Source organism: Anguilla rostrata, chromosome 7 (genome assembly GCF_018555375.3).
Source record: "Anguilla rostrata isolate EN2019 chromosome 7, ASM1855537v3, whole genome shotgun sequence".
NCBI classification, from domain to species: Eukaryota; Metazoa; Chordata; class Actinopteri; order Anguilliformes; family Anguillidae; genus Anguilla; species Anguilla rostrata.
The window spans coordinates 33,471,535-33,489,284 of NC_057939.1; the positions used below are offsets into that span (position 1 = coordinate 33,471,535).

General features: G+C 43.0%; 1 protein-coding gene across 1 annotated transcript in view; it reads right to left on the reverse strand.

The window, feature by feature from the left end:
* Positions 1-5,658: 5,658 nt before the first annotated feature.
* Positions 5,659-17,750, reverse strand: part of LOC135258591 (uncharacterized) — a 93,284-nt gene continuing 81,192 nt past the window's right edge. The window contains 1 exon segment of the mRNA XM_064342057.1: positions 5,659-10,457. Within this exon segment, the coding sequence (XP_064198127.1) occupies positions 10,389-10,457 (69 nt within the window). The 3' untranslated portion in view covers positions 5,659-10,388.

The following is a 17,750-nucleotide window of genomic DNA, read 5'->3' on the forward strand; positions in this document are numbered from 1 at the left end:
CAACCATCTAGAACTCCATAGCAACCACCTAGCAACACCCTAGCAACCGCCTAGAACTCCATAGCAACCACCTAGCAACACCATAGCGACCACCTAGAACTCCATAGCAACCACCTAGCAACACCCTAGCAACCACCTAGAACTCCATAGCAACCACCTAGCAACACCCTAGCAACGGCCTAGAACTCCATAGCAACCACCTAGCAACACCATAGCAACCGCCTCAAATTCCATAGCAACCACCTAGCAACACCCTAGCAACCACCTAGCAACACCATAGCGACCACCTAGAACTCAATAGCAACCACCTAGCAACACCCTAGCAACCACCTGGAACACCATAGCAACCACCTAGCAACACCCTAGCAACCACTTGGAACACCATAACAACTGCCTAGCAACACCCTAGCAACCGCCTATAACTCCATAGCAACCACCTAGCAACATCCTAGCAACCACTTAGAATACCCTAGCAACCCCCTAGCAACCACCTGGAACTCCATAGCAACCACCTAACAACTCACTAGCAACCACCTGGAACACCATAGCAAATGCCTAGCAACACCCTAGCAACCAGCTATAACTCCAAAGCAACCACCTAGCAACACCCTAGCAACTACCTAGAACTCCATAGCAACCACTAAAAACACCCTAGTAACCTCCTAAAACGCCATAGCAACCACCTAGCAACACCCTAGCAACCACCTAGAACACCCTATCAACCGCCTAGAACTCCATAGCAACCACCTAATAACAGCTTAGCAACCGCCCACAAATCCATAGCAACCACTCAGCAACACCCTAGCAACGACCTAGGACAGGCTAGTAACCGCCTAGAACTCCATAGCAACCACCTACCAACACCCTAGCAACCACCTATACCTCCATATCAACCACCTAGCAACATCCTCGCAACCACCTATAACTCCATAGCAACCGCTTAGTAACACCCTAGCAACCACCCACAACTCCACAGCAACCACCTAGCAACACCCTAGAAACTGCCTAGAACTCCATAGCAACCACCCAGTTACACCTTAGCAACCACACACAAATCCATAGCAACCACCTAGCAACACCCTAGCAACTACCTAGAACACATGTTCCATCTGCTTGTTCTGTATTTTGACTGGAAGAATGGTGGCGTGGGAAAGATTCGATCTTCAGGAAATTATACCAGAGCACATCAGGCAGACTGAAAAGTGTCTAGTGAAATAGTGGATTTTTCTATGGCAACTGATTTTTTATTTTATTTTAGTCCATGAAAAGAAACCGTGTTATGTAAAAGGTGTTAAAAGCTAAACTATTTTTCTATTTGTTTGTTTTTATTTTATTGTTGAGGGCCAAAAGTTGAATCGAAAGGAATAAGATTATCTGGCCAAAATGGCTATGAAGGCATTTGTTGGATGACTTAGCTGCTTCGCCATGGATGTGTCCTGGCCGCTTCCCGTAAAGGCCTTTACTATGTCGTAAGACTTAGATGGCCCGGGGTGTATGTACAGCTGCAGCGCTTCCATGCCACAACTAAAAAAGGCATCACACTAGTGTTGTCACGATACCAAAATTTTGACTTTGATACCGATACCAGGTTTAGTATCATGATACTCGATACTGAAACGATACTGATTCATTACTCGGTACCTAACGATACTGAAATTACCTTAATAGATCAGAAACGTAATGTCCACAAGGGTTGACCTCATTTTAGAATTCACGGTTTAATAAAAACCTGGTTTCTTAACAACCTTTAAGTTGAAGCCTGTTCAATAAGCATAGGCCTATAGTGTTACAAAGCTAAACAACAGAAAAATATATTAAATATATTTCAAAAATTAAGCAGTTGTAAACTAAATAATCTTTAAACAGGTCTTTCACTTTTAAACAGATCTAAAAGGTGACTTAGGTGCATTAATTGTCTTAACTACTGCTTGTATTTTTTCCATAGACTGCATTGTTGCCGTTCTCGTTGTTTAGTGTTAATCAGTTTAACCTTCAGGGTCCAAGTTGAACTATGCGGTTGTTCCCTGCACTTGGACCGGTACTTCTCTCTAGGGGTTTCGTCATACTTGTTCCTGGTTATGGTTATACACTTTGTTGTACGTCGCTCTGGATAAGAGCGTCTGCCAAATGCCTGTAATGTAATGTAAAAACAGCATACTTTAATAACAATATAGGATCTTCCTATAATAAAATATTTCCAAATTAGAACACCTATTGCCACTGAAGTGAACTGAGTGGAAGCTTACGCTGTATCAACGAGTGAGTGCACAAGCGCAACGTCACCTCACGTGGCAACCTTAGTTGCTACTGCCATCTAGCGAAGATTTTGACAAATTACACTTTTCATCCTCTCGATCAGTAATATGGGATACACATTTCCCTGGCTATTACATATGACACAAAACTACCGAATGTCGGAAAATTGTAATACCGAACCGTATCTTTTTATCTTTTTTTTTTTTTAAGTACCGAAAAACTGCTGAAGTTTCGGAATACCGTGCAACACAGACACATATTCCAATCCATTGCTCAGTTTAGCAGAGATTGCACACTTCAGAGCGCCTCAGAGACAGATAGAATAATAATACATATTTCAAATAATAAATACGACATTGAAAAAAAACGAAACAAAAAACGAAATAGCAACTCGCCATCCCTGCTACCTTCGCGCGAGTAGCCTACCTTATTTATTTAGACATTGGCAGACTACAGCATAAATTGCGTCTTTTGTTTATATTCAATGTTAGTAATTTCAGCGAGAAACTGCAGCTGTAGACACAATATAGTTTATGTTATGGTAGCAACGGAACGAAGCGGACTATATGTATTGCCATCATTGTTTTATTATACCAGCGTGTTTTCACGCGTGTGCACAGAAACTCAAAACCTACCAATAAAATGGTTTAGCTATTTCTCAGCATAATGACAGATTTAAACTCACAAACTTTAAACAAACTCACCCGATACTGTCTTCAAATGAATCCATGCCAAAGAAAAGTATTCATCCTCTCAAAAAGCTTTTACTAACAAACCTTTAATAGCGTAGCATGCACTCTGGCTGGCACTGTCTTCCATTGCTTCCCCGACGTTCAGATCCTCCCCTCACTGATATAAACTAGACCCTACGGTGTCGGATTACTTGCGCGACGCATGGATGTCGCTTGCCGTAAAGAAGTTTACTAGATGTCGTAACACTTAGATTTGGAGCTCCAGCTCTTCCGCACCCCGACTAATAAAAAAGTCCAAATGGCGGGCAAACAAATATGGCGGACATAGGTGCTCCCAAAGGCAAAGTTGTAGAGCACATTCAGATGCATCGGTCGATTAAGTTTTGTGTTGATCTGACTTACGGTGTGGTAGTTACGACCTTTTAAACATGACCCTTTTGTTATAGCGCCACCATCTGGCCGACATAGGTGATTTGTAGCGTCTGAGTAGTGGGGGGCCATAGGAACCCACCCACCAAATTTGGTTGGTGTACAACTTATGGTTGCTGAGCCTCAGACATTTTAGCGGAGACAAATAATAATAATAATCCTAACGGATACAATAGGGTTCCACCAGCTTCGCTGGACACAACGGGAAACATTTATTTTCGGAGATGTTGGATGTCTGCATGGGATGAGATTTTTTTATAGTGCACAATATGACTGTCTTAATCTACTATTAAAATTTAATATAAAAGGGTGTAAAAATCCAATTAAACGTAAAGAAAATATCATCATTTCTCAAAAAGGAGAGGAGTTTTGTCACGGTACGGGGGGTGGGACCCAGGCGCAGAGTGGGAAGAAACACGGAACTCAAAAAAGTTGATACAAACAAGACTTTATATTAAAAAAAAGCAGAACAAACAAAGAGCCACGAGGGGCATAAAACGAAAACTAAAAAAAATACAAGAAAACAGAACTACACCAGTACAGAAAACAAACGGCAGAAACGCACAGAAACACACAGGCGGAAACAAAGTCAGAAACACAAACAGGTCAAAAACACAGGCAGATACGTACGGTGTGAAACACAAGTCGGAAACAAACACAAGGAACCAGCACCCGAGTCAAGGGAACAAAGAACTTAAATAGACAGGGGGTAACAAGACACAGGTGAACTCAAAAAACAATCAAACCAGAAAAGGAGGTTTGTATTATTGTCTCGTTATTCTATCATTGTTCCCACCTGTGTCTTCAATGATAGAATAACGAGACAATAATACAATTAACAGGGGGGAGCAGGACACAAAACAGAAGTGCCGCCATCTGGCGGCCCAACAAGGGAAACACAGAACCATGACAAGTTTCTTGTAGCATTGCCATAGAGACCATCTGTTTAATACTGAACATGTAAAATTGAAGAAAGATTGGGTTGGACAAGTATACTCTGCCTATCTTAATCATAGAAGTAGAGGTGTGGCAATATTTATACATAAAAGTCTCTCTTATGGTTGATTATTGCGAGGTAGATCCAAATGGCTGCTATGTGTTTGTGCATGGCTTTTTGTATGGTGAAAGTATAACCATCTTGAACGTATATGCGGCCCCTGATATTCAACAAACCTTTTACTTTACTGTCTGATTTGTTGTTAAAATATAGCTGTCCTTTAATGATAATTGGGGGGGATTGGAATTGTGCTTTAGATAATAATCTGGATAAAGAACCTAAGCCTCTCATATATAAGAGGAATGTCAGGGTGCGTGGGGGGTTAGGACCCAAATGCAGAGGGGGAAAAACTCAAACTCCAAAAGGTAAGAACAAAAGACTTTACTTAACAAAAAGGGAACAAAAGGCCTCGCAGGGCAACTCTTCAAACAACACAAAGGAAAACTTCAAAAACACAGGGAACACAGGAAATCCAAAAATCCAAAAGCGCGTGGAACACAGAACATGGCAGGAACACACAGGGCAGGAACATGAGCGACCAAACACGACCAAACACAACCAAGGATCCAGCACCTGAGTCAAGGAAGAAGGAACTTAAATAGAACAGACACTGACGAGACACAGGAGGGCACCATGAACAATCAGGCCACAGAGAGGGAAGGGAAAACGAGACAACCAGGAACCAATAATTGAACAATTGAAGACAATCATACAATTACACAGGGTATAAGCAGGACACGAAACAGAAATCTGGCGGCCCAACAAGGGAAACACAGACAGGAACACAGAACCATGACAAGGAATCCTAGACCGGAAGCTTTATTTTGCAATTGCTTGATGAGGTAGGAGTGGTGGATATATGGAGGCTGATAAACCCCAATAATAGAAATTTTACTTTTTACTCTAACTGTAGGAGCCATTATGTCGGTTTTATAGTAATTATAATAAGAACCCCAAAAAACTATTGTGGCATTTATTTGTTCTGTTCTACATTTAAGTTATAAAGGAATTTATTATGCATTTGTTATTTATTGTTTAGTGTGTATTAATTATTTTATGAGTGTGTCCCTCTATAGGTGAAGGGGGAATAAATTATATTTAAGATGGTGTGGTGACGCGGGCCGGCGGTAGACGGGTGCGAGCGGAAACAGTCATTGACCGTGTTTGCACAAACCAAAGTGGACATGTGGAAGCTGGAAAAGTTTAAATGGACTTTTATATTGTTTTTGTTTATTATTGCAGTTTATGTTAATTTCATTTGTGAATAAATTCAACAAGAGCAACAACAATAATACGTTTTTATTTCAATTGCAACACGCGTCAGACAACTGCACCCAACTCCCAGTGAAGTGGATAAAAGTGGGAAAACGTTTCTGGAACATAGGAAACAAAAGGACAGAAACTGAACCTATTTTTACCACTACACTAACCCTCACACATTTTATTCGAGAATTGATTATTTTTTGGTTCCTAGAATATCAGTAGATTTGGTACTGGAATGTAGTATTGGGAGTATCCATATTTCATATCATGCTGCAATTACCATAGAGATTTCCATTACTAATCCTAATAAGCAGAGTCCTAGTTGGCAGTGTAATAGATCAGTACTAGCTGACCCTGAATTTTGTTCTATGGCCAAAGAAGAACTTTCACAGTTTTTAGAGAATAGTGGTAATGAAGAAACAGATCCATCAAACCTGTGGGAAACAACCAAAGCAGATATTTGTGTAGCTAAAAAGAAGAAAATGATTAAGGAACAGAGAAGGCTTGAGTTACAATTGCAGGATGCCGAGTCAGAAAACAAATGCACTATGTCAAAAGAAAGCTTGGATAAAGTGGTGATTGTACGTTCTGCATTGAATACATTGTTATCTCAAAAAGCAGAAAAGGCTCTGTTCTTACAAAAGCATAAGACGTACGAATATGGTAATAAATCTGGCCGTTATTTGCCAAATTTGATTAACAATAGGACTACCAGTAACTTGATTGCTAAAGTTAAGGACAAGAATGGCAAATTCATTTACATCTCATCTGACATTTCTTTAGTTTTCAAAGAGTTCTTTTCATCATTATATAAGTCAGAAATTTCAGCAGTAGAAGACAGGATGAGTAATTTCTTCCACAATATACAGCTTCCTAAAATGTCAGTTGAAGACAGGTGTTTGCTTGATTCTGAAATTACTTGTGAAGAAGTTGAGAAAGTTATAAGTACATTAAAATCTAGTGAAGCTGGCGGCCCTGATGTGCTGCCATCTGAAGTATATGGCAGCACACAAGACTTTAAAATCAATTTTTGCACCATTATTAACAAAAATGTTTCAGCATTCTTTTAAGATGAAACAACTTCCCAAATCCCTGCAGCTGGCCACTATGCAGGTTATACTTAAAGAAAATAAGGACCCAGCGAATCCTTCATCATATAGGCCATTATCAATTCAAAATACTGATTCAAAAATCTTGGCAAAAATATTGGCTCTACATCTTAATCCAGTTTTACCATGCCTAGTTGCCCATGATCAAACTGGTTTTATACAAAACCGACAATCATATACAAATATCCAGGTTTGTAATTACCACTTGAAAATGATACAACAGTGAGTTTCTTGAGTAAAAACAGTTGATTTGTTGTGAAATACATGAATTTGTTGTGATTTACAGCAATGCATAATTTAGACATTTTGGGTAGATTTGGAGATGCTGGGTACACTGCTTAGTTTTTGCTTCATAGATCTTTAGTAGTTCTACATATCCACCCTTATATTTTATGAACTTGTGGTCAAGAGGTTTTTGATCCAGGAAATGTATACTTTAACCTGCTGTATATATGCAATCTCCCAGTATTTCATTGCGAACTAAAAAAGAGCAAATTCATTTGAGATTTTTGGCCTAAACAATTTCATTTGTGGCACTTTATTTCTTCCAAAATTATTAATATAAAGGAATCTAAGCTAGTACTGTAAATGGTACAAATGTCTGGCTTCATTTAAGCCATTTTTCAAGTCTCTGTGGTGTTCACATCTGGAGTTATAAAGCTTTAAATAGGGTGCCCCCTAAATGAGCAAGGATTGGCCAGATTTGGCATGTGCGCTAAGGGGCTAAGCTTGACATGGATATGGGTTGATCAGAAGTTGCTAGATTTATTGTTTATTAGAAAACTATTTACAGAACAGCCTCAGAATTGAGCTTCAGATCAATGTTTTTGATCACAAGAGTAAGAGAACTACAGAACAAGTTTTTTTATAAACTGGAATAAACTTCAGTTAATCAATGAACACAACACATGCAGTATTAAGAAGTATGAAGCAAAATGCATGAACTAGAGTTTTCATACTCAACATAAATTTCTTTTTTATTGATTTTTTTTTTTACTTTTTAAAAATTAAATTTAAACAGTGTGATGTTTCTGTGTGATCGCAGGGCTTTTTTTAAGTACCTAACATTTGTATTTAATTATTTTTAAAAATGTATTTATTTATTTGGGGGGGCGGGGGCGGTATTTGTTATTTCTACACAAAGTAAAACACAATGTTAATTATGTGTGTGTATGTGTGAGTGACTGAGTGAGTGAGTGAGAGAAAGAGAGAGAGATTGGGAGTGGGAGAGATTGTTCTACTGATCAAATAGTCCTATGCTGTTTTTCAAATCGTCATTAACTTTAATGAAGACCAGTTGTTCCACATGACTAGGGTCTAGGTTTGCACGCTGTGGACTGACCACATTTCCAGCCATGCTAAAAACACGCTCAGACTGGACACTTGTAGGTGGACAACTGAGAAGCTGCAGTGCAAAGCACTGAAGCTTGCCTGACCAGTATTTCACTGAGTCACCAGTAAGGCTGATGTCCCCATCTGTCAGGTAGGCTTCCACGTCACCTGATGGAGCATGTGTCCTCATTGGAGTAGCCAGTTTTTTTTTCTGCAAGAAGGAGAAGACTGAGCAGCCACTGGTGACAGGTGTCTCTTCTGTGTTTCTTGCAGGTGCAGCCACAGGACCACAGAGCTCCATCCTATGGACTAATGTCCTCTTCAGTGTCTCCACATCAACACTGTTTGGGAAACAGCTGGCCTTATATGTGGGGTCAAGGAGAGTGGCGAGCAGAAATGTGGAATTTGAAAAGATGGGTTCAAAATGCCACTCTAGTTGTCTACTCAGATTGGCTGCCAGTTTCCTATCTGCTGTGCATATCTTTTCCCTGGACTCAGCAGCAACATCCTGCCCCAGCTCCACTGTGGCATCCTGATCATCACCATCAGCCATGACATCATCAGATTCATCCTCACCAACTGCAAGAGTTCCCAAATGCAGTGATCTGATGATGGAGCACAAGCCATGCAGTAGGGGGATGACCTCAGAGATGGAGGCACTATGTTTTGAGAGTGCCCGTGTGACCTTCTCAAAAGGACTAAGAACAGTCATCATGTCTGATGCTAATCTCCACTCATTTGGGAAGATGATTGTTGGAGCTTTACCCATGATGGACTCCTGTGTCATAATCTGCACAGCCCTGCGCTGCTCCACCAGCCACTGGAGCATATAGAACGTATAGTTCCACCTTGTTCTTATATCTGTTATGAGCGTGTGCAAGGGGAGGTCCAGCTGCATCTGCAGCTCATGTAGTCTGTTGGTGGCTTTGCTTGAGCGATGAATAAAGCCAGAGATGCTCCTGGACTTGGAGAGAATGGATGTCACAATCCTGTTCAGCTCCAGTGCTTTAGTCACCACCAAGTGAAGCGTATGGGACATGCAACGGATGTTGTGCCCATAATCCCTCAAAGCCTTCACCATGTTGGCTGCATTATCTGAAACAATAAACCCTATTGTAATAGACTGCCCAACAGACTCTTCCCACTCTCTTATCTTTTCCTTAAGGCAGCACAAAATGTTGTCTGGCGTGTGCTCAATGTCCAGCACACCAACATTTAGCAGCCCTGCTTTCCTCTGTACTGAAGACTCCCCAACACGTTCACACCAGTGCCCAGTAATACAGAGATATGCATGAGCATTGTGGTTGCTGGTCCAGAGATCAGTAGTGAGGTTGATGACACCTCCCTCAGCTGCCTTAAGTGACTGGACCAACTCCCCTCTCATTGCTTCATACAACTCAGGCACTACAGTTCCACTGAAAGTGCCTTGATGGGATCTTATACTTGGGCTCTAGAAAGGCAACACGTGACTTGAAACCTCTCCTCTCCACCACAGAGAAAGGCTCAAGATCAGTGCAAATCATTTTACCTATTATCTCTGTAATTCTTTTTGACCGAGGGTGGTTTTCTGGGAATTGCAAGCTAGAAGCTAGAAGCTAGAAGCTAGAAAATTTAGAAATGTCCGTTTGTAATCAGTAATATGTGCTTACGTGTGAATGTCCAGTAAATGTGTGTTTAGCTATGGTGAGAATAATGTGTTGAGCCGAATCTGAGAATTGCAAACTTTATTTTATTGAGAATATATGACAATAATAGATTAGATAATAGATGTAAAGAGAGTAGCTGTGACGATTATGTTGTGTCGCGCAGCAGCAGCGAGCTATGTAAGCTCTGTGTAGAGGAGGAGCTCTGTGTGTGACTGGCCTATCACGGAACGATGTGGACACACTGGACACAGCTACCCAATGAGGATTTTTCTTCATCACGAGTATGGATATTGACACATTGTACTTGGATGATATTCGTGCTCGTAAAAAGTACATTATCCGTACCGGATACTTGTTTCATCCGAGTATTCGGCTCAACCCTAGTATTGGTGTTAATTGATTTCTGTTTTTTTCATTTTCTCTTTATGCGCCCATGATTATAACTATAGCTTTTATGTTGCCCCTGACCCCCTTTTCCTTTCCCTATTTATTTATTTATTTATATGTATATATATGTACATGTATATATGTACGTATCTGAGGCCCTATCGGTGCTCGACAGGAGAGCACAAGAAGGACCAGGGCAGCCAGGCCTACCGCCACTGGCGACTACTGGGGCAAGTGGTGAGTGGGCATTACCTCCCAAATGAGATGTTGGAAGATTTCAGGACCAGGGACAGCAATCCGCAGACCAGGTGAGCTTCCACAGATCAGCACCAAGGACAGTGTTCCCCTGCAGATACATCACCACATGCTGGGCACATAAGGGAACAAGAGCACCAACCTTTCCCATTAAAATTGCAGCACGAGATACTGAGGCCCTACGCGATTCCGGCAGTATGGTGACACTCGTCCGACCAGAGTTTGCTGGAGTCGCCCGAGGTGAGGAAATTGCCGTATCCTGCATTCACGGTGACACCAAGCGGTATCTCACCGCCACCATTGACATGTCAACCCCAAGGGGAAAGGTTGCTGTACGGGCAGGGGTTGTAGAGAACCTGCCCGTCCCGGTCCTGGTGGGCCGGGATTGTGCCATATTTGATCGATACTGGAAGGAAGCTCTGACGAACCGCCACTCAGAGGCAGAATCCAGAAGCAAGCACCCAGAGAACAGAGGGGGGCGCTCAACCAGCATGGGCGGGCCTATCTGGGGGAGACCCGTCCGAGACGGCGGACCCGGACGTAGAGGTGAGAGGGCCAACACCCGGCCCTGAGGACACCACCGCCACCACCTCAGAAGCCGTAGCGGAGAATCCAGCAGCCCTGGAAGAGGTGGGTCCGAGCGAGACCTTCTCCGAGTTCTCCCACCGACAGGGGGACCCAACCAGAGACCACAGCTGATTTGGGACGGCACAGCTTCAGGACCCCAACCTGGCTCAGGCATGGAGGGATGTCCAGGAGATCGAGGGGCAGCTACAACCAGGGGTGAGTGAAACGACAAACCCACATTTTACGGTTGACCAGGGGTTGTTATATTGGGTATATAATACCAACGGAGAGTGTCATAAACAGCTGTTGGTTCCCAAGACTTATGTCTCAAAGGTCCTGTATCTCACACACACCCACCTCCTGGGGGCGCACCTGGGAGCCGAGAAGACCTATGAACGGTTCTACTGGCCTGGTGTAAAGAGAGCCATCGAGGAGTACTGTCGCCACTGTGCAGAATGTCAACTCCACAGCCCCAAGGTGAATTATAAGAACCCACTAATACCTCTGCCTATCATTGATATCCCCTTCAGCCGCATCGCAATGGACATTGTGGGCCCTCTCCCACAGTCCAGCCGAGGACACAAATATATACTTGTCATCCTGGATTATGCCACCAGATTTCCAGAAGCTATTCCGTTGAGGATGACCACCGGGAAAATGGTAGCCAGAGAACTGTTCCTGTTGTTCAGCCGGGTGGGTATCTCATCAGAAATACTCGCTGACCAGGGATCCTGTTTTATGTCCACAACACTGAAGGCGATGTCTCACCTGTTGAAGGTGAAACAGCTGAGGACCTCGGTCTATCACCCGCAGACCGACGGGTTGGTAGAGAGATTTAAGCGCACCTTAAAACAGATGTTGAGGAAGATGATAGAGACAGATGGTAAGGATTGGGACTAATTTCTGCCATATCTAATGTTCTCCATTCGTGAAGTACCTCAGGGGTCCTCAGGATTCTCCCCCTTCAAACTGCTGTATGGGCGACGACCCCGAGGAATGCTGGACCGAACCAAAGAGACCTGGGAGCAGCAACCCTTGTGCCATAGCACGGTCATTGAACACGTGGAGCAGATGCACCAACGGATGGCCTCCATATAGCCTATGGTCCGGGAGCACATGCAGCAGGCCCAGCTGGCCCAAGCCTGGGTGTACAACCGCGGAGCCCAGGTGAGAGAGTTTAAGCCGGGGGATAAGGTGATGGTTTTAGTTCCGACACATGAGTGTAAATTTCTGGCTAAATGGCACGGGCCATATGAAGTGACCGAGAAAACCGGACCCGTCAATTTTAAGGTCAGACAACTGGGACGGCGGCGTACCACCCAAATATACCACGTTAACTTGCTCAAACGGTGGTATGAAGCTGAACAACCACCGGCCCAGGCGCTCTCTGCTCACCTCTCTCCCCAGGTCACACCCAAGGTAACCATGGGGAAGCAGCTGACGACTCACCAGGTCCAGGACCTCCGAGAACTCCTGGATCGGAATAGAGATGTGTTCTCTGACCTACCAGAGCGGACCTCGATAACAGAGCACGACATCGTCACCGAACCGGGGAAGAAGGTTAGACCGAATCCCCGAGGCCCAGCGTGAGGCCATCAGGGAAGAGGTCAGAAAGATGCTGCAGATGGGGGTCATTGAATAGTCAAAGTTCCTGGAGAAGTCCAATCGTTATTGTACCCAAACCAGATGGTAGCCGTAGGTTTTGCAACGACTTTAGGAAATTAAACGAAATTTCGCGTTTTGATGCTTACCCCATGCCCAGGGTAGATGAGCTGATTGAACGGCTGGGGCCGGCCAGATTCCTCAGCAAATTGGATCTCACCCGCGGGTATTGGCAGGTTCCACTTTCCCCCCAGGCTAAAGAGATGACCGCCTTTGTGACACCGGATGGCCTTTTCAAGTCCTGCCCTTTGGGGTCCACGGGGCACCGACGACCTTTCAACGGCTTATGGATCAAGTTCTCCGACCCCATCAGGAGTATGCGGCCGCATACCTTGATGACATTGTGGTCCATAGTGTCAACTGGAAGGTCCATCTGGCCAGGCTGGAGGGCATACTGGGCGCCCTCCGGGAGGCTGGACTGACGGCCAACTCAACCAAATGTCGTTTGGGGTTAGAAAAGGCGGACTACCGCGGGTACACCGTTGGACGAGGGTGTGTGACACCCCAACCCACGAAGGTGGAGTCAATTGCAACGTGGCCCAAGCCCCTGACTAAGAAGCAGGTGAGAACCTTTCTGGGCCTAGTTGGCTATTACCGACAATTCATCCCCAATTTTGCATCCGTAGCCGCACCATTGCATGACCTGACTTCAAAGAGTCGACCGAACCAAGTCAGGTGGACAGCAGAAGCCAAGGTCGCCTTTGACACCCTGAGATAGACCCTCTGCAGCGAACCGGTTCTGGTAACCCCGGCCTTTGACCAGACATTTGTCCTACAGACGGATACTTCCATGGGGGGGATCGGAGCCGTGCTCTCGCAGATACGCGAAGGGGCCAAACACCCGGTCACGTAAATAAGCCGTAAGTTAAGCACCAAGGACAGGGCTACAGCAGAGTGCAGGTATGCAGAATTTTCCACTCTGCTGCAGCACACCTGAGACTGCTTGAGTAGATTGCCTCAGACTATAAGAAGCAGCACAAAGGAGTGAGAGGCTGGCTGGGGCTAGGGAAAGAAACTACGCCTGGCTTCTCTCCTCACCTGTTCCTGGGGCGGTAAGCTGCTGTGAACCAACTCAAAGAATACAAATTCCATGATTTCAGCTTTCAACTGTCTGACTGTGGGAGTAGTCTCTTTGCGCTGAAAGGACTAGTCCTACAAGGCCGGAAGGAGAAAGGAGAGGAGACAGACCTGGACCGGGCTGACCAGTACCCAATCACACGCTCCTAACCATTGTTCCCTTTGTCTCTCCAGGAGGAGCGTACTCACCCTGGAGAGGACGATTGATACTTCGATACCTCGAACTTTCAGTTATATTTTGCTTCCCCTTCCCTCAAGATTTAATACAAATAAATGCTTTTTCTGTTTCTGTTAATTTTTTTTTTTTTTTTGCCCTCATTCAGATTATGAAATATTTGTAATGATGTATGCTTGTAATTAGTGTGCTCATGATGTATTATATTATTTTATGTATAGACCCCTGTGATGCCTTGCTTGGAAAAAATCTATAAAAATTTAAGAAAGAAAAAAAATGTGTGTGGAAATCTCTCAATTTTGTGTTTATTTTTTTGTTGTGACCCAGAAGTTGCTCCCACGAGCTTGATGATCACATATTCAGGATGTCAACAGAGGGCGCGTTGCCATTTGTAATTCTCTCTCGTGTATTTTGGATGTCCGCGGGAACGACAATGGAAAGTTTTGTTCTCTTTCAAGGAGGCCAACAGGTTACATTGAAGGACGATGACATGTCTGTGGACAAGATATGCAGGATTTTTCAGGTGCTGTCATTGTTCAACTTATAATTGATATTTTAGCGCGTAAGGATATTTGTGGTGTGGCCATGCACTATGCGCACACAGTTCACAGCGCCTTGGTTAGCTTGGTGGCATGTGATGGGAGCATATCTACAGTGAGCACCATAATTTATTGGACAGTTACACTTTTTTGTTATTTTGGTTCTGTACTCTAGCACTTTGAGTTTGAAAGGATACAATGACAATGAGGTTGAAGTGCAGACTGTCAGCTTTAATTTGAGGGTATTTTCATAGATATCGGATGAACCGTTTAGAAATTATAAAACCTTTTGTACATAGTGCCTCCCATTTTCGGGCATCAAAAATATTGGACAGTTTAACATAATGTAGAATAAAGTAATCATTTTTAATATTTGGTCGCATATCCTTTGCATGCAATGACTGCTTGAAGTCTGCAACGCATAGACATCACCAGACCCTGGGTATCTTCCCGGCCTGTACTGCAGCCATCTTCAGTTCCTGCTTGTTTCAGGGACTTCAGTCTACTCTTCAGCATGTAAAATGCATGTTCAATTGGATTCAGATCTGGTGATTTTCCACTTTCTGGCCGTTAAAAACCCCTTCGTTGCTCTAGCAGTATATTTCGGGTCATTGTCTTGTTGCATGATGAAGTGCTGTCCAATGAGTTTGGAGGCATTTGGTTTTATCTGAGCAGATAAAATATTTCTGTAGACTTCAGTATTCATTGTTCTACTTCTGTCTGCAGTCACATCATCGATGAAGACAAGTGAACCCGTTCCACTGGCAGCCATACAGGCCCAAGCCATAACACCCCCTCCACCATGTTTCACGGATGAGGTGGTATGCATTGGATCATGGGCATTTCCTTTTTTTCTCCACACTTTCCTCTTTCCATCACTCTGGTACATGTTAATCTTTGTCTCATCTGTCCACAAGACTTTGTTCCAGAACTCCTGGGGCTCTTTTAGGTGCTTTTTAGCAAACTGTAATCTCGCCTTTCTGTTCTTCAGGCTTATCAGTGGTTTGCATCTTGTAGTGTACCCTCTGTAGTCCTGCTGGTGTAGTCTTCTACGTATGGTAGACACATCTACACCTGCATCCAGGAGAGTGTTTTTTATCTGTTGGGCTGTTGTCAGGGGGTTTTCTTCACCATAGAGAGTATTCTCCGGTCATCCACTACAGTGGTCTTCCTCAGTCTACCGGGTCTTTTGACATAACTGAATTCACCAGTTGTTTTTTTCTTGTTAATGATGAACCAAACTGTTGCTCAGGGTTTCTGCAATGTTCCTGATTGATTGATTTTCATTTCTGAGCCTTATGACAGCCAGCTTAATTTGCATCAACACTGCTGTCTTCCTCATGTTGTCAAACCCCAACAACAATCTCCAAAGGCAATTGCAAAGTCTAGAATCAAGACAGACATCAACAGCTCTCTTCTGCATTCACTAACGACACAAATGAATACTCCTGCCTAACGAAACACATCTGTGAAGCCAATTCAACAAATACTTGTAGTACCTTAAAATTGGGGGACCAGGTACAAAAGGTGCTGTCATTTCTAAACGGTTCATCCGATATGGATGAAAATACCCTCAAATGAAAGCTGACAGTCTGCACTTCAACCTCATTGTCATGGTATCCTTTCAAACTCAAAGTGCTAGAGTACAGAACCAAAATAACAAAAATGTGTCACTGTCCAATGAATTATGGTGCTCATTGTATACATTTTTTGTAATAAGCAAGATTCAAAATGGTTTTTGCATGCAAGAAAAATTGTATAGCCCTGCTTTGAAAAAAGAAGGAGCACTGTGGCTAAAGAAGTCTAGTACTCTTAAAACCTTTATCTGTGCCCTTTCTTCGCTTGTTTATTCAAGCCATTTTTGTCTGTAAAAAGTATTAAAATCTGTTATCTTTTCGACCATGAGTGGTAATGATATTACGTGTCAATAAGTAAAGAATAAAAGCCAAAAAACGGTTTTCTTTTCATGAATTTTATGTAGAAACATAATGGACAAAGAAATACATGTTCAACCTGATTATAATATCTAAAAATCCAACAGTAAGATGCATTACACTGCTCATTTATGTAGGTATGAACTAATACATTACAGGAAATTGTTTAACAAATTACATGTATTACATATAACATTTATTAAGACAAAAAGAGAAATTACCAAAATACTGCTTTTTCAAAATCTCTTTATAAATTTAATGCTTCCATAATTTGTGCCAGTGCTGTATATTCTGGTACTTGTTCTAAGTGTCAGTTTAATTTAGAATTGGCATGGAAAATAGCTGAGTTAGAGAAGCGCATCCGGACTTTATATCAGATTCAGGAGAGTGAGACTTTCTTAGACTCCCTTTTACCCGAGCGGGATGCTAGTTTAGATGCGAGCCAGTGTCCTTGCTGCAGGACGATTTTATCACGGTACCAAAGAAGCCCAGGGCCGCCGAGCACCACCCAACTCGCAACTTTTAGTCCCAGGAACTACTTTTCAAGGAACTAAAAGGTTCCTTCAGCCCATGGTTGTCTGCGTTTCCACCGCGGTCTAAAGTCCCGCGAAGATTAGGCAAATTAGCCAACTGACGTATGAAAAAGCGACGTTGTCGTCGGTCCATCTGTTCTATGCTTTCTTCTGTAACCCCATACTAGCACCGAAGTAGCCTACATTATTTTCTAATAACCGTGACAGCCCGGAGGGGTTTATTCCACTTATACAACGGGCTACCAACAATGACTGTATATGGTTACTTTTGTATTTATTGATTTTTATCGATTTAATCACCTGGAATTGAAATATTCTTCTGCAGCCGTTTGGGCATATTTTACCATTGTCAAGCAAAACTGTCATTGGTAGTTGAACTTGGACCGTTGTTATGCAACAAATAGGATATAACAGGCCAATAGTCATATTGTAACTGTTTTATATATCCTCTCAAACACATTCATTATGTTTTTATACGAACATTCACTTTCATGTCTTGACATCCGAGGCGACAGAATGCATTCATATTTCCAATATAACTGGCAACAACAGCAGAAAACATGCACACGTTGTAAACAATTTGCTGTTTGATTATTTTCTCATCGTCAGTTCCATATAGGCTAATCGCAAAATGACAAGAATAGAACGAAAACTCGGACTTGCGTGAAAATTTAAATTAGCAGTGGTACAACCACCATTTGCTTTCCTTCGAAGTTACTGCTAGCCGAGCAGCGAAGTGTGCCCTCCAGATGCGAACCATGCACCATAAATTAGTCCATAGTCTTCCTGGTCTTTTTATGGAATTGAAGAATGGCGGAGTAAAATTACGGCAGTCTGAAAAAGCTAAAGGGACGATTACTAGAATTAACCTGTTATTTTACCCTGTCAAAAAGTGCG